This window comes from Hippichthys cyanospilos, chromosome 5, assembly GCF_059441005.1.
Source record: "Hippichthys cyanospilos isolate Australia breed blue-spotted pipefish chromosome 5, RoL_Hcya_1.0, whole genome shotgun sequence".
Lineage (NCBI taxonomy): Eukaryota > Metazoa > Chordata > Actinopteri > Syngnathiformes > Syngnathidae > Hippichthys > Hippichthys cyanospilos.
In genome coordinates this window covers 19,320,093-19,341,576 of record NC_142373.1, presented here as the reverse complement: position 1 = coordinate 19,341,576, position 21,484 = coordinate 19,320,093, and the positions used below count along the sequence as shown (strand labels likewise).

Sequence of the window (21,484 nt, the reverse complement as noted above, 5' to 3'; positions counted from 1 at the left end):
AAAATGGTAATTAATTGAGATGCTTGACTGCTTAAACTCGAAAAAAATGTGTGCAGATCGCATCTGAACGAAGGGCTGTCTGTACAGTGTACATTTTACTGAAACTTATTCCGGCTACTGAAATGTTTAAAAAATAGATGGCATTGGGTTGATGTGACTCAGAAGCTCCGTATATGGCCAGATGTTGAAGAAGCTTTCAAACCAGTCGAGTGTACGCCCTCACACATCCATCAGTGCATAATATAAATATGAAAGCGGATCACGAGTCCCCCCCCCCCCCCCCTTCTCTCTCTCTCTCTCTCTCTCTCTCTCTCTCTCTCTCTCTCTCTCTCTCTCTCTCTCCCTCAAGTTCTCTCGCTCTCTGAAGTTCTCTGTGTCTCTCCCTGTCTTGCTCTTATTCTTGGTCTCTCACCCCACTTAGCTCTCTTTAGCTCTCTCTCCCTCCTTTCATCTCTCTCTCTCTCTCTCTCTCTCTCTCTCTCACTCTCTCTTCCTCTCTCTCTTCGTCTCTCATTTTCTCACCCCACTCTCAGTATCTTCTCTTTCTCAAGTTATTGCTGTCTGTATCTCTCTCCTGCTGTTAATCTCTCCCTGTCCCTCTCTTTCTAATATTCTCTCTCTCTCACTCTCTCTCTCTTTCTCTCTCTTCCTCCCTCCACCTCCCTCTCCACATTCATTTGGCAAGATATAAAGTACAGTACTTGACTATTTTCCTCAGTATTAAGGCGGACCGGATTGAAAGACACATCTTCAATAAATGGTCCATTTGAAAAATGGACAAGCTTTTATAGGTCTTAGATCTTATTCAATTTGTAGCCATTTTTTTGTATTTTAATACTATATTTGAAAAACTCTTTTTGAGCACAGCTATTGATTCAAGCCTTTTCAAGTCTATTTCATAGTTGACACATTGAACAGATACACACATTTGCCTGTGCATTGTCTCCTGGTGGTTTAAAAAAAAAAAACACACACACAAAAAAAACCTGCAGATAGGCCACGCTGAACTATAAATCCCAGGGCTCAAATCATGATAAAACAGTGTGGCTCATAGTCCGAAAAATATAGTTAACTAAAAACACAGAATGAAGTTCATACTGGGGTTCTACAGACTGGCTTGGTGCATTTATTTGCACCGTGCAGCTTGGCTCCTAGCGCTCTCGCTCCCTTTAAGGTCTAACCCAAGGGTCTCTGAGTCCTGTCAAGGTACCACTGTGCCTGACTTTTATTAGCCAGTACCCCACTGGCTGTGTCACATGGCATAAAAACACCCCCCAGACGCACATAACAAACCCAGACAACTCCCATCTAAGTTCACTGTGAAAAACATTGTTTTCTCCTTGGCTCATATACAGCAGTGTTGTCATGATACCGAAATTGGACTCGAATTTCAAAACATATCAGTGGTGTGGTCGAGGATTTAGGGCACATGAGATACATTTGATTGATCCAAAATATTGGATGTCATGCAACAATCCTGTATAGAGGCTGAATGTGCATGCAGCATAGCACTACGACTTGCCGTAGATCTCATTTGAAGGTTAGAAACAAACTTGAGCAGACGGTGCTGAAACGGTGTTTGGAGTGAGGTCACTAAGTCTCACTCTTTGTTGACTGTGATATTTAAAGAAGTGGCTTGAAACTCAGCTGCGATTTATTCTTTCTTTTCCTTTTCTGTCACTCTCTGGCACAACCGTGCATCTGTTTGTCTTGTGTTTCTTGACCGGATGGCTGCGCTTGTTTGTACGTGTGTTGGCTGTGTGTGTTTTGTCGGGGCGTTGGGGTGGCCGGGCTGCTTCGGGGTACATGTTGTGGGGGATGGGTTAGGTTATGCATCCAGGAGGGCAATGCTCCAGCAGTTACATGGAGTCACAATGTACTCTCACGACGAACACCATACCAGCAGCGCCACCACCCCCTACTGCTGGAGTGACAGAGGTAAGGGGACATTGGCCGCTAAGCGTCTACTACTTATCGATGAAAACGTCAGTATGTCCCGTTAGTGCGTCTGTTCCATCAACAATGTGCCTTCAAAAGCTTCCTGTCCTGAGGGGGGCATGCAGTGATGCTGTCTTGCTTGTCGAGCATTGAGTGTACACGTTGGTAAGCAGCTACTGTGCTGCATACCTCCGCACCCTCTTCCATAGTCTTTTTTTTAGCCTGCAAGCACGTTTCTCATATCACCTAGAATAGCTGCTGAGAAATTTCTCCAAATCATCTTGATCCTGATATGTGTCCACGAGGCTTTGCACCATCTGTAGTTGTTGTTACATAAACTCTGCACTCACTCACTGAGGCTGTTCTGCACATTGCCTGACTCGGAATAGTTCACCAGCGCTGTATGTAATACAAAAATACTTTTATGATGCTCGGAAAAATTCACCCCGTGCTTTATTTGTATGACTGTTCACTTTTTTTTGTATTTATTAGTAGCTGAATGTGTTTAGTTGCTGTCTGGATCTCACCTTGTATGTGGCGTTAACATGAAAAAAAGCAAAAAAAAAACCCATCTTTTTCAAAACCACACAAGACTAGGTATATGTTTGTGTGTGCTTGTTTAGGTTTGAACTAATTAGTCGACAAATTAACGAGGAATCTATAATGTCTAAATCTTAAAGTCAACTGATCACTAATCCTACTTTTTTTGACGTCACATATTAAAATTGGGCAATTTACTATTGGCTTTTGGTCTACAGTATTGCAAAATTTAACTTTAAGCGGCATTGAGGGACATTAAAAGACATTATTTCCTACATGAATACGTCAATAGCTTTTGAATTTATAATCCATTTTATTGCAATTGAATCAGCATCGGTCTAAAAAAAATCCATATCGTTTGGGCCCTGTTTAAATTCATCATGCTCTGATTTTTTCATTTATTTGGTTCTCATTGGAACAGCAGTGATAATAACTTCATTATATCACGAACCAACGTCACGAGATTTGAGTCGTTTGTACTGTGTGGTAACAAATGTACAGTACTCGCACTAAATACAAGAAATACTTTTGGAAATACTTGAACTTTCATTCGGTTTATGGTTTAAAATCAACTGTTGTTTGTCAGACAGTGAAAGACTTATAAAAACTTAAAAATCTTAAAATTTCTATTTGGATTTACCTGACATGTTTCAGTGTTATCTTTTGCCTACTTCAGCGTTTCACACGATGGTCCGAAACATTTCAGGTAAAGCCTCTCAGAAATGTAAAATTTTAAAGTTTTTTCTTTTTGAATTTTCAAGTTTTTAAGTCTTTCAACTGTCTGATAATGAGGAAAACAAGCGTTGATTATGTTTGGTAATGTTGAGACGTATTTTAAATGTTTTTTTGTTTTTGACATTTTGTTCATTACATAAAACCCGCCCACGGCGCAAATAGGTTTAATGTTCTATCGCACAGGTGTCAAACTCAAGGCCTGGGGGCCAGTTCTGTTCCATTTGATCTTTTCATGCGGCCTGTGAAATGCTAATTATGACTTCAAGTTTCAGGCCGAAATGCCAAATTTGAAAGTTGTCTTCGACTTTTAAAAATTTTTAACAAACAACCGCCTTTTTGGTTACCTATTCCCCTTTTTTACCCCTTTTCAAACTATCTAAATATGTTAAGATCATACTTAAAATTTATCAGACTTCACAGTCATAATGGCCCTCCAACAGAAACAATACCTACAATGTGACCCACAATTAAAATGAGTTGGACACCCCTGTTCTATGCTGAAAAACAAATGACAATTAATCAGCTTTGACCAATCTTACACATCAGTTGCCCAAAAAAAAAATCATTCAGCCCTTAGTGTGTGTATGGTTACGTTTAATAATGTGTGTTATTTTTCAATGACTGTATTTTGTCTCAACAGTGACATCTCATTGTTGTATGTGGCAATCTACAGGAAAACTGTCATAAATCTTCAAATTGTCTCCTTGTCTCCTCCTGAATGTTTCCTCTGAATTTCCTGTCTTCATATTTATTTTTATTTTTTTTTTATGCCAACAATATTGTTCTTCTCTTCTGCGTTTAATGCTGTCACGAATACATCCGTGGACACGACATTTCCCTCATTTTAATCATCTTGTCCCCCTCCCCTCTTGCATCGTGTCTGTGTTGTTTTTATCTCTCTGGTGGCCATCGCCGATGCAGAGAGTCGTGAAAATTCCTTCAGCCGCTCCCGCAGCTCCAGTGTCTCCAGCATTGATCGCGACACCAAAGAGGCAATCACCACACTGCAGTTTGGAGAGTCGTTTGGGAGAAAAAGCGACACTTTGCCCACACCCTGTCTTTGGGTTGGTACCAGCCTGGGTGTCATTTTACTCATCCCGATGTCCATCCCCACTGACCAGGAGGAGAGGATGGAGGAACCAGTCACCATCGGTCCCTGTGGTTAGTGTCTACGTTTAACAAAAAAATATATATATTAAAAAAAAGAAAGCAGCACATGTGAAGAGGCACTAAACTTTGGACAATCCCCTAGCTTCATGTCTTAATATGTAATACTCTATGGAACACTTTTCTGAACCTCTTTTGTGTTGCGTTGGTGGGGAGCACTATAAAATTCAGCATGATAAGGTTATGAGGCCCATCTTCAATGAATGGTCTATTTTAAAATTGTTTTCAAATATAAGGTGCACCGCATTATAAGGCGCCTAGAATTTAAGATACAGCAGTGGCTGGGGTTGCGTTATGCATCCACTAGATAGAGCTGCGCTAAAGGGAATATCCACAAAACAATCAGATAAGTCGGTCAATCATTACTAGACAATCAGCAATTAAGAATAAAGATAATTGGTGAAAAGTGCTATCTGAAGAATGAAGAAAAATACCTCTAAAAACCCGTTTGTAACTAAAATACATGTTTAAAAATTGAAGAATTGAAGAAAAGCATTGAAGCTTTTGTGAAAATTGAAGGCTCTTTGGTGAACCTTATAGTATGGAACATTTGGTATATATTTTCTCTTGGTTTGGTGGCCTAGTGTCCCAATACTTTTATTTAAGTAGGTTGGATAGCTTTCAGAGAATCCTTTTGATTACCATAGACCAGAAGTGGGCAACGTTTAGAACTCAATGAGCTCAATGAGACAAAAAACCTTGGTGACATCTTAAGTGAGCAAAACACCGCATAGAAGAAGAATAAAATCGCTAAGTAATCCTATTATTCATGAAACTAAAGCCAAATATAACTTTGTACTTTGCGTGTTGCTGTATGATTTGGTGACCTCAGTTTTATTTTACCATGTAGTGGGAAAAACATTAACATCACAAGAGCACCATAAATTTTGTATTTACTACACAGCAGGATGATGAAAGATACACACATGGACAAATGCAGACATTATGGACGTGTACTAATCACAATCAGAAAAAGTCCATCATTTTCCAGGACATCTCAATGGCTTAGCAGAAACAATTTTAATCTGCTGATTCAAAGACCCACAGCAGGAGATTTAAAACCACATTTTACAAGGAAGAAGAAAGCTTCTCACGAAAGGTCACGGACTTATAAGCGTGGCTACACTTGATGTGTTTTCAGTTTGACTTGTTTTGTGGTTAGTTGATAATGTCACACAAACTGAAATGTCATCGTACTTCAGGGTACTATGCTGCTATAATTGGGAGTCTATTTATGTCTTAACAATCGTACCATTTCTTTTTCCCTTCAATTTGGCCATGGAGGTTCTTGTTGATTTGACAACAAAAACAGCAGTGGGTTACAGTGTTTTGGCTTAATTTATGAAATGCTGTCACACGGGAAATGCACGGTTATATTTAATACAAATAACTGCCTTGCTATTTACACTGAGGCAAAACAAATACAGTATAAATAAACATGTTGGGTGTTTTTTTTTTAGTGCATATTTTACAGGCTTTTTTAGGGTTAGGGTTAGGGTTAGTATGTATAGTAAAGCTTTTTTTTTTTCACCACCATGTTTTCGCTAAGTTTTAGCTCAATTTTATTTATACTTATAAAATTTTCATAGATAATGACCTCATTTATAGTCATCACAATGGGTGGGCGTGGAGCACAAAATGTTTTCTCTTTCCTTGAGGCCGCTTTGCAAAAAATAATTGAGAAGCACCGCTATAAAGCATGCTTTATGCCTTCCCTCTGATGAATAGGGGCAGTTCTGATGCTGAAGGGCTCCGTGTTGCGCTTTGGCTTCTTGGACTGCATGGGTGCGCTCATTCAAAGCCCCTACGAGGTTTGGCGAGACCTCAACGCCCCAGAAGACCCCGACCGACCACGAAAGCGCAAGCTGGTGCACTACTCGCCCTCATCCTCCCAGGACACCTGCGGAGAGGGACATCTGGCTATCGTGTGCTCGGAGAGGCAGGCCAAAGTGTTCTTGATGCCCTCGCAGTCTTGCCTCTTCGTCCACAACATCACAGAGTCGTCCTTTGTCCTGCGGGCCGATGTGGTGTCAGTGTGTAATAGTGTGTGCCTCGCCTGCTTCTGTGCCAATGGACACGTCATGACGCTCAGGTATGTTTTCAACATGTTTTTTGCACTACCATCAGGTAAATCTCATAAAAGCCATTGGTCACTTTCCCTCACCGCTTGTTTTTATTTCTGAAAACGCATTTGGACTTTCTACGCCGCGCAAGCACTTCCTGCAATCGGAATAGCGTGACATAACTTCGAAAGAAGTGCAACCTTATTTTCTATGTAAAAGCATGTGCTTATTATTCTTTTGTTGTGCAGGCCCACAGTGACAGGAGCCACTTAGTTGCTTACTAATTGCCTTCTATTGTTGTTGTTGCCCACAGTTTGCCCAGTCTAAGACCGCTGATGGATGTTAATTACCTGCCTCTGACAGACATGCGCATTGCCAGAACCTTTTGCTTCACCAACGGGGGACAGGCGCTTTATCTGAGTTCTCCCACAGAGATCCAGAGAATCACATACAGCCAGGAAATGTATGACAATCTGCAGGTATGTCGAGGCCAATGCCAATATGCAGGCATTTTATATATACAGTATATATGAGTGTGGTCTGTGCATTTCACACTTTGGCCTTCAGTGATGTCCTACCTTATTTTATTATACTTGTGTCACATTCGCAAATGAGCAATGAAAGATTTTTAGCGAGCGAGAATGGATTTTGAGCACAGAAAAAAAAATTGAGCGAGCAATGATAAGAGTTTGAGCGAGCTACGATGGATTTTGAGCACGGAAAAACACTCAAAATCTCTCATTGCTCACTCACGATAATCCTCCCTTCCTGGAGTTGTGTACTCCCTGCGCGCTCAGTGTGGCACACACGTTTCAAAAGTGCCACACATCCAGCCAGTCAGAGCAAGTAAAAGTACAATGATTGACTGCTTGGTCTCCAGTTGGAATGCTGTTCGCTCAGGTGAACAGAGTAAGAATTTCACTGTGTGGTTTCGTGCTATACGAGTGACAATAATTCTCTACAATCTCCAACTGTTGTTTTCACCCGGAAAGCGCAAATGAGATTGCGTCACACCGACTTGGGCGGGAGTCATTAAAGTACAAAAACTAACAAGATAGTTCTATCAAATGAGACAATACAGAAATAATAATAAAAATAATGCCCGTGCATTGTTTCCAAACAAGTCCACCATCTTCCACCCAAGTCCGTGTTGACGCGATCTCTTGTAGCCGGTGAGTTTATAATGTCGACGCAACAGAATGACCTATGGCTTTCTGGGTTCCAGAAACAGACAATTGGGGTCAGAAAAGAACAAGCTTCAGGGTATATTGCTTTTTACTGGTCAATCGGACAGCCATAGGGTGCTTGAAAAAGCCACTGAGACGGAAAGTAAAGCCTCCCTTGGGCGGAGTGACGTCAGATCTTTATGATTATCTGCCTTCTACTGGCTCAACGCAAACACTCATACTTGAGCTTTGTTGTGAGAGCGGCTTGGCTCAGAGATTTTCTAATCTTTTCAGGCTTCTCGTCTGCAGCAAGAGCGAGGGAGTGGATTTTGTCGGTCCATATACTGTAGCTGCTTTGTGATTGGCAACAATCTTCGCGTCTCAGATTGTATTATCAGTCACCAACGATTGTCATTCTTAGGGCTAGTTGACGTTGAAAATCTCGCAAAGTGAATAAAAATATTATACACATTTGAAGACAATTGCTGGGCGTGTGCCAACAGGTGGGCGTGGCTAAATCGGGGCTCAGTAAGTTGCCTCAGAGCAGTTATGTGCAATGGTTCAGTCAGTTAGCTATGCCTGCAACCAGAAAACTCATCCCCACCCTTTTTATATAGTCTGCTGTTGTAGCTGCTTTAGAGCGCCTCATTGCACAAGCGACCATGAGTATGTGCACGTCACGGACATAAAGTGAAAAAGCCAGACAAAAACAGATGTCTGACTTGACAGCCAGCACATTTTTTTTTTAAAATAATTTTGAAGCCTCATTTTATATACTTTTGAGTTGTTCACATTTGACAGCGTTCTTAACAAAAGTCTTCTCTGTCATATTTCAAATTTATAAGACATTTATTTTCTCTCCACTGGGGGGCGATTTTTTTTTCAATAAGAGTTTTATTATTATTATTTTTATGCAGCGTTTTAGCCAAGTTTGTGCTACAGTGAGAAGAGTTGGCAAAATCTATACATATAGAAGTGATGGTGCTACACTGCCATCTAGAGGCAATTTAAATTAAATCTAGTTCTGTCCAGAATTTTTTTTTTTTTAAGTAAGATGAATGTCATATAAAAACATGTATTTGTTGTTTGCAAAGATAATGTAAAACCTGATGCATACACTAAATCAAAGCACTTTTTGAAACATTTTTGGACATTGAATATAATGTTAGGAAAAAATGAAGATGCAGCATATATTCCCTAGGTTTCACTCATAATGTGAACATATACACCTTTTTTTTAGTGGCAAAAGCTACAATACTTTAATTGACTGACAACACCTGAAATAGTTGGTAATGCCTGATGGTAAATGTATTTTTGCTACATTGCTGTAGTGTTTCTGACAGTCTTGTCATCACTTGTAGGAAATGCTGGGGGAGCTGTTCACACCAACAGAAACACCTGAGGCCCAGAACCGAGGCTTCCTCAAGGGCTTCTTCGGGGGGAATGCTCACACGTTCGACAGAGAGGAGCTCTGTGTGTATTTCCGGCCTTTTGCCTTATGAAATATCTCCGGCCAGTCAATGATGGTTCACCTTACTAAATTTCGGAACTGATCTGACCCACAGTTGGGGAGGCAGCGGCAGGTAAGGCTTCTCGGAGTTTGGCCCAGCACATCCCTGGTCAGGGAGGGGTGGAGGGCATGAAGGTGGCAGCAAGTGGGGCAGTGGGTGAGCTGGCTAGGGCCCGCATTGCTCTGGATGAAAGAGGCCAGAGACTTGGTGAGCTGGAAGAGAGAACTGCGCTCATGATGACCAGTGCAGAAAGTTTCTCCAAGCATGCTCACGAGGTAAAATCAAACACTTTTAGTAAATAACATACCGTAATTCCCCAAACATAAGAAGCACTTTTTTTCCCAAAACTGAAAGCCAAAGTATGGGTGCGTCCTATAAACAATTACTTAAAAAATTATGTATTTATTTATTTTTTATTTGACACCATTGGAAAAAGTTTGATCCGTCAGCCACATAAACCGAGCTTTGACGCCCAGATGCACATTTTCATATCGGCTGTACTCTTACTTACAATAATTACCGTAGCGGGATGAGCTAGAGTGCGGACATCAGTTGGCTGTTAGCAGCCAGTTTCGGCCACCGCTCAATATAGCTGAGGTTGTTATGGCATTATTTTCAATAAAAGAAGCGAGCAGACTGAACCACCGTCCGAGTCCTTCCTTGTTCAAACAGAAATATTAGTAAACTGGAGAGGATCAAAATTTATGATGTCGATGTTACAATTTACCAAAGTGACGACTGTTGTGAGATCATTGTGGAAGGTTGCACTTCGCTGTCCCCCCCCCCGCCAACAGAAAAACAACTGCTTTGAACATGTTCACTGTTACACCGGCACATTGATGGGTATTTAGGGCAAAAATAACTCGATCCATGTCACGTGGAAAAGGAAAAACACCATTTTCACCACATGAAAAATATGAAGAATTTAGGAAGATGAGATTTATTCTGTTTCGCTGCAGTTATTACATTGTTGCCAAACTCTTGTTGTGTCTTATACATGGTAATATAGAAAATACCAGACTTCGACCCTATTATTAGGGTTGCGTTCTATACACAAGTGCATCCTATATTTGGGCAAATTACGGTACATCCGAAAAGTCCATATTGGTTACATTTTGTGACATCTCTTTACAGCTCATGTTAAAGTGCAAGGACAAGAAATGGTACCAGTTCTAATCATGAGAAACAAGTGAGGCCAAAGCTGATGGATGTCTGTGAGCACTGTTGCCAGGCCAAGAATTTCAACTCCTCGGATGAGGACAAATAAAATTGTGGCTGAAGAAAGACTTTCTCTTTATGGCTTCGGAGCCAAGGGTGCAACATTGTCTCAAGATAAAAAGGACTAGAAAGAACCTCATTTGAGCTTTTACCGAGAAAGATGGGGAGGAACGGGATGGTAGCATTCGGAGCAATGTATGTATTTGAGTGTGCGTGAGTGTGTGTGAGTGTGCGTGAGTGTGTGTGTGTGTGTTATGTATGAACCTCACTATGTAGATACTCAACAATTAAGAAATCAACATGACATGCATGAAACAAGAAAAAGGAATGACTATCAAAATATCAAACTGCCATATTAAAAAGCAGCATGCTTACTTTAATGCTACTTTAACAGGAGATTCGATTATTTTTTTTTTATTTAAGAATATAGTCAACTACAGAAACGATGAAAAACGTTCTATTTTTTGAAATATTTACAAAATCTATATATAAAAAAACTGAAACGTATACCTGCATCGCTATTAAGCCAAAACTTGTGTTCTTTTCCCTATCCTCCTTTCGATTTTTTTTTCCCTGCAAATATTTCTTGACACATTTCAAATGCACATAGTTAGCTTTCTCTTCACATGCAAAAATATATAACACAAAATTTATGTTCATACCAGGTATTCTCGGCTGCATCATTGTGCAACCGTAAAGGGATTTTGCTATTAACTGCACACTTTAATCAAGTTTACGTTTTGGGCTGCTGCTACTTTTAAATACAGTTAATGACCAGGCTATATTCCACTACCCAACTACCATTCGCGATCCAGAAAAGAAAAGTTTGAGAAGTATGCAAATAGGCTTGGAGAACACATATGTTTATATAAACTTATATATATATTATTCACGTGCCATAAAAAAAAGTTAAGTGCAATCAGTGTGAAGTAACAGAAAGCTAACAGATAGCGGTGATTTCCTGTGAAGTCGAAAGATATTTAAGGGGCATTTGCTGGAGTAAAAAAAAAATCCTTAGTAAAATAACACTTAAGAGACTTACATTTTTGTTGTAGACGCACCATTTGGGTCACCATTTGTGAGATGTGCAGGTTTAGTGGAAAATTATTGGCGTGTGAAAGTGCAAGAATGAGTGCCACGCAAAAAATAATAATAATAATGATAAACAATACAAGAATTCAATAGACGTAATCTCTGCCAAAGCAATTAAAAAAACGACACCCATCCCCTCATATCTCTCCAATTTAGTTGTTACAAGTTGTGACTTGTGTATTTTCAGGATTTTATTGGACTTGTGTGTTCATAACGGTGATTGTTGCTGTCAGTGTGATGGCAGTGCAAAAGAGGAGTTGGCTTCACCATCCGTTCAACCAACTTCCTTGTGAGTCGTTTGTCAGTAAATGGTTCCAAAAAAAAACAACAAAAAAAACAGTATTTTTTCCAGTACTATTCAGATGTGAGTCAGTGAAGATGTTCATGTGTAAAACAGCAGCAATTTCAACTAAAGACAACTGTGTTACTTTATTTCATTCAATATTGTTCTTGATGATTATGGTATCCTCTTTGTCGCAGTCCTATATTTGATGGTGACGGCCTCTCAAACGGAAGGCTCTTGTATGTTTAAAAACAACAAATGTTTCATGATACATGGTGGTGTATCATATTGTGATTGTGTTGTACTATGTCGGTGCCACGCGACACAAGCCAATGACATCGAGTGGAGAGGATTTTTTGTACCTGTGTATTTGTCTGTATTTTGAACAAGGATCTTTAAAAAAAAAAAATCTTTTACGCATCAGGCCTTTATGCACACGGGCATTCACGCAAATCGATCATATCGCATCTGCATTTGTAGGTGCACAAACATACACGTGCAAAGTACAATGAAACAAACATTATTTTCACCAATCAGATTCAATAAATGACCCGCCCGCGTTTTACGAATGACATTTATTTTGTCATTTCGATGCAACATCTTAGACTTGTCAAAAATATTTCTCTGTACTCTCTTTATTTGGAACACAGTCTGAAAGGCAGAAAATAAAGGTATAGGGAAAATCATTGTGAACTCAAATGACAGGGTGTATTATTTATATGTTTTTGTTTTCTTTGTTTTATATATTATCTGTACTTTTCAATATTGGGTGAGACAAACAAAAATATGATACAGATGGGGTGTTTTTCACTGTATATGTTTTACCTGTCACTGCTGGTACTTTGAATCTGTCAAAACCACTGAAACTGTAGTTTTTCACGCAGTAATATCCTTGAAAAGCATTTCTCAAGTTTTCCTGATGATGGCAGCAAAGTTTGTCTTATTTAAATGGATTCTACCACTTTTTCTTCTTAATATTATACTATGTAATAGAGATTACTTGACTAAAAGAGCTGAACATATGTTGACACAGAAGCAAACCGATAATAAACATGGATTGATGTACATGCTTGAGTGCTTTATTTTTTATTTTTTGTAATCAGTGATTGTGCAATTTTTATATAGAATTTCATGGCCAACACCTTTTGGTTATTTAATCGTGTGATGTGATAGAAATCTAAAATTATTATTATTATTATTATTATTATTATTATTATTATTATTATTATTATTATTATTATTATTATTAATAATAATAACAATAATAATAATAATAATAATAATATATGTTTACAAGGTTTGTTATCAGCAAATGTAATTTAATGCATTTTCATGCTGTGGCAGGAACACTTTGTTTCTTTTCAAATTACAAGCCATTTAGTTCGAACATTAAATAATGACTAAATTGTCTTATAGTGACTCTTTTGCAAAGGTTGTATGCCTTTGATTTGTAATGTTTCACAAAGAGAGCTCATTATCAAATTTTCTGATGATGAGCCAGAAATAAAACACATCATTTTAAGTGATCTTCTGGAGTTGCTGAATTACATAAGCCAAGTGATTCCATGACAAATGTTATTCCAAAATTTAATAAGCCTAACATGGATGGTTACTTGACTGAAAAGCAAATTATTGCTGATACAGCTTTTAAAAAAACTTTCAGAACCACTGAATTAGACAATAAATGGTGACTTGCAGCACATGGTTTACAAACATTAGTCGCATACATTAGGCTGCATTTACAAGACGGTAACATGGATTTGCTGCCTTCTGACGAGGAAAATATCAGTTGAAGGCCCTCTTGAACTGGGTGGTCCGAGTTGCAAATACAATCATAAACAACGTTTTCGTTGGAGGTTTTAATGTGTTTTGAGACCTTCCAAAAGTCAATTCATCACTTTCAACCATCTTTGTTATTTACTTTCGCCCCAAAACTGAAACTTCCGAGTTACGACTTTCTTTGAACGCATCATACTTCCGGATGTAAGAGCCATAACACGCCATTGAGCGGAGTTTTGACCAATCGGTAAGCGAGCTCATTCTCGCCCCGCCCACTAATTCACATACCTTTTTGCAGCCGAATGAAGCGTTCAGTGAGTAGCTAACGGTGATGCTAACATTTTTCAGCATTTTACTTCGAATAATGTGCTAATTAGAAACGTTTAAATATCTGACAGTCCAGTAGTGGACTTCAAATGGAAGCGAAGCTAACAGACACTACAACGACATCTTTATTCTTCCAGCCATGTATTGGTTGCTGGTCGTTTTAAATGAAAATACTGGAAAGTGATAGAAACTCAAATCAACGCGAAAACAACTGTCCACATTGGACTATGTTGTTCCGACTATGTTTGTGGACGCTTTTGGGCCTCGGTACGTTCCGACCAGAAGTCCCGGGGGTTCGGGCCGACTCTGTGGCACCAAGCGCCGCAAAGACTCTCGTATGGGGGCCCGGACTAGAGCCAAATATTGTCCTGCCAGCCCGGTTTTTCTTCATTCAGGCAGTGGACCACTCAGGCAGAAAGTAAGTGCCCCACATTGTACATCAGCAATGTAAACAAAACTATTTCATTTCATTTCTTTTACTGAATGCCGACCGTTATTGTCACGATTTTCAAGTAGTGTTCAACAACCATGCTTAAAAATGACGCGTATACGAAATAATTCTGTTTAAACAGACACATTTTGCTCTCCTGCAACAGTTCTTTTAAGTAATATACACTAGAGTTGTCAAATTGTTTTCGTGTTCTTCCAGAAAGTTATTCCAGCACAGATATACGTATTGTGCAACAGAAACGAGAAAAGCTGTAAATATTGCCAATAACATGCATTTGAAATATAAGACATTCAACGGGGAGAGATTATGCAGACACACCTTTTGCCCCTCCAGGTGCAATACGTGAGATGCACATACTGTGCTTTCACACATGTCAGTACTATGCTTCTGAGTCATAAATCCCAGTTTATCATTTAAAAAACACGTGTCAATAACATATGAGTACTGTATACGTCAATGCATATAGATATTACTTTTGTAAACGTGGACACATCCGCACAATCTACTGATATCCAAAATGCAGTCTTCACAAACATAAAGGTGATAATGCCCAGTTATGATTAAAACCGTTTCAAAGGCTATCACTTAACGATATCGTCACCGTTGTAGTCTATGCATGTGAAAGCATTTTAGAACAAAAAATATCTTTAAATGTAGCTCCAGGGAAGCATTTTGCAGGACTAACATATAATAAAACCAAAACTGCATCATTTCCGCTTATTCTTGCAGTCTAACAACTTCGCCAGGGGAAAAAACCTTCGAGGTGAAGATCGTGTCTCCATCGGAGCATTTCACCAGGATCTGGATTCAGGTTCTTGATCGACAGGATGGGTCATTCCTGGTTCGCTACAGAATGTACGCAAGCTACACTGACCTTCATATCCACGTTCTGCTCATGGAGCGACATGTGGCCAAGTCTCCATACATCCTCAAAGGTGGATTGTGAAGTAATATTACAGGAAAATTGGACATTTTAGAACGGAATTATGAACCTGTTCCATTGTCAAAAGTTCACTATCATAACTTTTTTTTTTTAAACGGTAAACGCACTCAGGCATCAGGTAGCATACAAATAATGATGATGTGTTTTCTTATTTGTTTTTGTTCTTATGTGTTTTCATTAGGACCAGTCTACCACGAGGGCTGTGACTGTCCGCAACCGGATGGCAATGTTTGGCTGTCCCATATGCAATGTCCTCACTCATTTCCACAGATCGAACAAGACCTGTCTCTTTTTGCCAGTGTTGACCCAGATCGCAACGCTCAAGAGATTCCGCAGCGTTTTGGACAGCGACAAAGCCTCTGCCACTACACCATCAAAAATAATAAGGTATACTCTACACGCAGCATGATGTAGGTCTCCTATAAATATAGCAGGGCTGGGTATTGACTTAAAATATTTTTTCCCAGTTTTAATGTGCATAATTCTTTTTTCCCAGTTTTAATGTGCAGAATTCTTTTGCTACTAAAAGAAACAGTTCTGCCCAATAAGTTGAAATTTATCAATCAAGCTAAATGATCACCCAACACCTTTTTTTTTTAAATTCCTTTTATCCTCCTTCCTGAATAATAAGCTGATTTGTGTTTGTGAGCCAGGATCACTGTGCTGACACTGTGTGAGGGGGCAGATTTCTGAAAATACCAGTGGAGCATTCACATGGATTATTGTACTTTTCATACTTTCTTCCTCAAAGCACCACCACAGTGCCTCCTGCCAGATATCATCTTTTTGCAGCTTGTAATTTATATTTGATGTTGTCGGGTAGACATTGTCAAGGTTCCAGTGTGTCAAATTTCACACCTTCAAAGGTTTTGTGGAGGAATAAACTGAAACTCAGTGGAAGCAGTCAAATAATGAAAGTCAAAAGACTTTGCTGGATTGTTCATACTGTTTAACTTCATGGTTTTTAGGTCTATGTTCAAACACTGGGTGAGCACGTAGGTTTCCGAATCTTTATGGATGCCATCCTTCTATCACTGAGCAGAAAGGCAAGTTGTATTGAATTATATCTACAAATTAAAGCTGGATTCACATTGCAGGTCCAAGTGCCCTTTCTATCATCATGTACATTTCAAAAGACACATATCCAAGATTCTTGTATTTACCATTACAGAGCACGTTAAACAACATTCGTACACATCAGCACATATGCATATCATGTTTTTACTCACATTTGAAAAAAATTATTATTTTTAAATTTTAAAAAGGCCTCTTCTCAGAAAAAAAATCTAAATTGTGTCTCTTGAATTATGCAGTGTAAATCCAACTTAAGTCAGACACAAATATATGTATTCATAATAAATGCATTCATATCGTTGTGAGCCCAGGTAAAGTTACCAGACATGGAATTTTTCGTTAACCTGGGTGACTGGCCGCTTGAGAAGAGGAAAGCCACTCAAAACCTTCATCCCATCTTCTCCTGGTGTGGCTCAAACAACACCAGAGATATTGTCATGCCCACATATGACCTGACTGAGTCTGTCCTTGAGACCATGGGGAGGTACCTGTTCACTTAACGTAATCTTAATAGTTGAAATTGGGTTTGAAATATTAGCATGTAAATGAAATATATTTTGTAGTTGAGTGCAAATCCATGTCTTGCTCCATAAGAAAGGTTTACAAGGGTGGTGTCAAACCCGTTTTAACTTGTGAGCTGCGTGGAGCGAAATCTATTCCCAAATGGGCCAGACCAATAAAATCGTGGTATATATTTATACAACTTTAAAACAACAACTTCAGATTTATTATTCTTTTTTAATACTGACCAAAATAGCACAAGAACAACATCACTCCTATCACAAAACATTAACATGACTATTTTTTCATTTATTGAAAAGTTTGAGATCATTTTTATACTGAAATTACAAAATCATCTCGTGGGTTGGGCAAAAACTCTTTGTGGGCCACAACCGGCCCACGGGCCATACTTTTGACAACACAGGTTTACACCTCCCTGTCCAAAGGTTGATTTTTTTTTTTTTTTTTTACTATGGGCAGCATAGATCATTTCAAAACATTTTCCACCATTAATGTGACCTATAGCTCAAGCAAATGAAAAAATATTTCAAGGGAGGAACTAAGGAAATTCAAAAGTGTTTTTGTGGCCATGCCCAATATACAAAACAATAAAATGTCAGGCAAAGCCTACAACATGTTAAATTCATTTTGGGTACATCAGAAGCATTTTAAATGTCAGGAGTTTGCTGACTCCCGTTTTATAGAAATTTTACAAGTTTTAGACTGATTCTGAGGACAGCCACATCCCCAGTTTTAAAAGGGTGTGCACACTTATGCAACCACATTATTTCAGTTCGCTGTGAACCTTTTTTGCCAGAGGTTGCCCTGTATGCGAATACTAAACTTTGACTCATGTCCTGTTGTTGCATCCAATGAACAGAGTGAGCCTGGACATGATGTCGGTGCAGGCAAATACTGGGCCGCCGTGGGTCAAAAAGAACGCCACAGCCTTCTGGAGGGGGCGGGACAGTCGTCAGGAGCGCCTAGAGCTGGTCAAGCTGTCCAGAGCTCAGCCCCACATGATCGACGCTGCCTTCACCAACTTCTTCTTCTTCAAGCACGATGAAAGCTTATATGGCCCGCTGGTCAAGCACGTCTCCTTTTTTGACTTCTTCAAGGTGAATGATTACCTTTTTACTATTTACCTGTAGTTACAGTCAAATGTTATTGTACATCTGAATTATAAGTTGTGCCACAATTCCTCAAATATAGGATGCACTTGTGTAAAAGATGCACCCTTAATTTTAGGGTCAAATTCTGGTATTTTCTATACTACCATGAAAAGTGGCAACAATTTAAAAACGATTGCAAAACAGTAAATCTCCTCACTGCAAATTCTTCATATTTTCCATAAGTTATATATTTGTTGTGTATTAAGTGATTCAGATTTCCCACACTGTGATCGATCAGTGAACGCCTCACCAGTGTAAGTTCTTAACTCTCTTATCACCCTTAATTGAATCAACTGGAGGCATCATAACTTTTTACATGATCTTCTTCATTGTTATAATATTTCCTGCGTGTGAACAAGGAGACTCGGACGTTGGTTCAGTTTGCTCGCTTTTTTTGTTAAAAACAAATCCAAGACATCCTCAACTAACATGAGCTGCTGTTAGCTGCAACAGGCAAGTAGCTGCTAACAGCCAAGTGACGTTGTCCTCTCGCTCATCCGTTAGGAATTATTCTAAGTAAAAAAAAAAAACTCGGCTAATGTGGCTGACCTGTCAATCTTCCTCGAGTGGTGTTGAATTAAAAAATAAATAAATAAAGTTAGCGTTTATACTTTTGGCCTTCATTTTTTGGGGGAAAAAAGTGTATCTTATATTTGGGGAATTACGGTAATTAAAGAGTGTTAACGCAAACACCGCAATTGCTGTAGGTAGGTACAGTTTTTTGTACTTTGCCCGTTTGTTTTTGTTTCAGTACAAGTATCAGATCAACATTGATGGCACAGTTGCCGCATATCGCTTGCCTTATCTTCTGGCCGGAGACAGTGTGGTGTTAAAGCAGGATTCCGGCTACTATGAACATTTCTACAATGAGCTCATACCGTGGGAACACTACATACCAATCAGGGCGGATCTCGGAGATCTGCTGGAAAAGATCCAGTGGGCTCGAGATCACGACGAAGAGGTTGATTTTTCTTTATATAATTCATGTTTTCTACACAAGGTTTCAGTGGATTTCATTCATTTATTAACACTGCTGATAATGCTGTCTTTCAGGCCAAGAAAATTGCTTTTGCAGGACAACAGTTTGCACGCAAGCACCTTATGGGAGACAACATATTTTGTTATTATTACAAACTTTTCAAGGTAATACTGTGGTAACAGCGTTTCCCTTTTAAATTCAAGGTGAAATTGTGACTTGTGTAAACAGTTTCAAGTTCATTGTATCAAAACATTACCTTTCTTGTCACAAAAACACATTGCATACATGCATTTGAGGTATTTAAGAGTTGTTTGCCTTTTAAATTGAAGAAAATTGAGCACTGTATCCCGTTAATATCTCTGTTGTTACTCGGGATTACTCTGCTGTAGGAATATGCTGAACTCCAGGTGAGTGAACCCAAGATACGTGAGGGCATGGAGCTGGTCCAACAGCCCACTGATGACATGTTCCCATGTTCCTGCCTCCGAACACAGGTATTTATGATTTTATTTTCAAGTGACTGCTTTTTTTCAGTACTTTTCTAATGTTTTTATTTCTTTTACAGGTTAAGGATGAACTATGAACTATGATAGACATTACTTCAGAAGATTTCCAGCATTTTTACAGTTTTGCCAAACATTCAATGGATTCATCATTTCACTTGTGTCATTACCATAATTTCTATCCTGTTACTACCATGACTTGAATATAGAATGCCATTTTTAAATAAATATTTTTGTTCTTTTATTGAAATGCTTTTATTAGTATGTGGTATTTTCCTCTTCACACATAATGGATTTTTTATTTATAATAACGAAGACAAATGTTCGTCCATTCCGTTTTTGCAAACGCATATGTCGCCCTCTGCTGGATATTTTGCATCAGGCTGCGTCCATAAAACTTCCGCATTGTGAACCGGAAGTTGTTTGTGAATGTGGCAGACGATGATGGACACGTTTTGCGAGGTAAAAACAAAACAGCAACCACAACAGCTTTTGAGTCAACCAGCCAGCGTCAACTAACCAACAACTAAGTTTAAGGCTGGCATTGAAAGCAAGTAAACAAAAATACTATATTTTGATATGTTTCTTTAGTACTTTTGTGTATGCAAAAAAATGTGTTACCTTAAACATTCAAACGTTGCTTTATTTAACAACACAACCTGTGCAATATCACAAAATGAAAAGAAACATCCCAAGTCCAAACATCAATCCCAATTTAGATAAACCAAATTGATAGGAGACCTTCTATTGCTATCATTTAACAAATGTATTTTACTTCTGTTTGAGTAAATTGCTACATGGCTAATGCCATATTTCTATGTAAACAATGCGAAAATGTTGGTAAGATACAACTGCATTACTCGCTGGTCATCTAGCTAGTGTTAGCTAGTATTGTGCAGTAAACTTGGGGGATATTTTGTGTCAGCAATCTATGTGAGACAAGCACTCAACATAAATGTTATTATTCCACCTCTTAATAATTTATACTGCATATAATTTTAAAGCTGATCCATCACTTGCATTTTTCAGGAAAGTGTGCAGGTACCATTTGGGACCAAATGTTTGGAAGCGGCGTTGTGTGTTCCTAACTCCTCAGAGCATCGAGTTAAAACAGCTGTCATACTGACCCATGGAGCTGGTGGGGACATGAACTTCTCACATCTTGTTTCTCTGGCACACACGTTGGCCTCAAATGGCTTCTTGTGTCTCAGATTTACATGTAAAGGGTTAAACCTGGCGTACAGAGTGAAGGCTTACCGTGCGGCGTGGGTATGTTTTTTGTGTTTCAGTTCAGAAATCACCAGGCGTGGATACATTTGTGATGTTCTGTGCTTGTTTTCCCACCAGCACTACTTGAAATCATTGCCAAACATGACCATAAGACACACATTCTTTGGAGGTAAGCAGTAATATAAGTGAATGGAGGTTTCATGTCATAAATCCGCGTGACACGTGCCTGAGGCAACATGTTTGTCTCTAGGCAGGTCAATGGGCTGCCGCGCTGCCGCCGCCTTGGCCAAGCAACTAAGTGATGAATCTGAAGGTGCTGTTCAGGGGGTCATGTGTTTGTCCTTTCCGCTACACCCCCCGGGACAGACTCACGCCCATCAAAAGCGCAGTGAAGATCTCCGGGGGCTCCCTAAAAGCATGGCTGTCCTCTTTGTTTCAGGCACAGAGGACAACATGTGTGATAGGGTGTGGAGCCTAAATTTGTCTTTTCAGTGTATCACCACCATTCGTCATAATGGTGATTTTTTTTTCTCTATTTTTTTTTCTGTTTCAAGGTTCTTTTTGAAGAAACAGTAAAGAAGATGAGTGCTCAAGTGGAGGTTTTCTGGCTGAGTGGAGGAAGTCATGGCCTGAAAGTGTCAGGAAGATCAGACGAGTCTGTACTAGAGGAAGTGAACTATCATATTATCACCTGGCTTACCAAACAAGGTGCATAGACACCATATGAAGGGCTCTCTGTTTATAACATTGTCTTGTCAAATAAACTGAAATGCCAAGTGGTAAAGCATTTCATGAATGTAATATATGTCATT

General features: G+C 39.2%; 3 protein-coding genes across 16 annotated transcripts in view; all 3 read left to right on the top strand.

Annotated features, from left to right (window-relative positions):
• stxbp5l (syntaxin binding protein 5L) overlaps positions 1-12,778 on the top strand; it is a 117,656-nt gene extending 104,878 nt beyond the window's left edge. For 8 of the 13 annotated variants that reach the window (XM_088414335.1, XM_088414333.1, XM_088414340.1 and 5 more), the window contains 7 exons: positions 1,828-1,938; positions 4,135-4,374; positions 6,109-6,472; positions 6,757-6,922; positions 8,971-9,082; positions 9,175-9,395; positions 10,255-12,778. In XM_088414335.1, coding sequence (XP_088270461.1) covers positions 1,828-1,938; positions 4,135-4,374; positions 6,109-6,472; positions 6,757-6,922; positions 8,971-9,082; positions 9,175-9,395; positions 10,255-10,296 — 1,256 coding nt within the window. In that variant the 3' untranslated portion in view covers positions 10,297-12,778. The remainder of the gene's footprint in view (positions 1-1,827; positions 1,939-4,134; positions 4,375-6,108; positions 6,473-6,756; positions 6,923-8,970; positions 9,083-9,174; positions 9,396-10,254) is intronic. The other 5 variants (XM_088414345.1, XM_088414343.1, XM_088414344.1 and 2 more) reach the window with 1 other exon arrangement.
• Positions 12,779-13,779: 1,001 nt separating this feature from the next.
• Positions 13,780-19,686, top strand: poglut2 (protein O-glucosyltransferase 2). Its single transcript, XM_088414346.1, has 10 exons — positions 13,780-14,237; positions 15,000-15,205; positions 15,395-15,600; positions 16,182-16,259; positions 16,599-16,771; positions 17,669-17,906; positions 18,712-18,921; positions 19,014-19,103; positions 19,329-19,433; positions 19,505-19,686. Exons 1-10 carry the CDS (start codon positions 13,984-13,986, stop codon positions 19,520-19,522), a joined length of 1,578 nt encoding a protein of 525 aa, XP_088270472.1. The 5' UTR covers positions 13,780-13,983; the 3' UTR covers positions 19,523-19,686.
• A 173-nt stretch (positions 19,687-19,859) lies between these two features.
• tex30 (testis expressed 30) lies at positions 19,860-21,473 on the top strand. 2 transcript variants are annotated; one of them, XM_088414348.1, is made up of 5 exons: positions 19,860-19,904; positions 20,472-20,711; positions 20,790-20,841; positions 20,923-21,137; positions 21,227-21,473. In XM_088414348.1, exons 1-5 carry the CDS (start codon positions 19,872-19,874, stop codon positions 21,386-21,388), a joined length of 702 nt encoding a protein of 233 aa, XP_088270474.1. In that variant the 5' UTR covers positions 19,860-19,871; the 3' UTR covers positions 21,389-21,473. The 2 variants fall into 2 exon arrangements, with proteins under 2 accessions (XP_088270474.1, XP_088270473.1); XM_088414347.1 differs by having other exon boundaries at positions 19,863-19,904; positions 20,472-20,580; positions 20,737-20,841.
• The last annotated feature ends 11 nt before the right edge of the window (positions 21,474-21,484 follow it).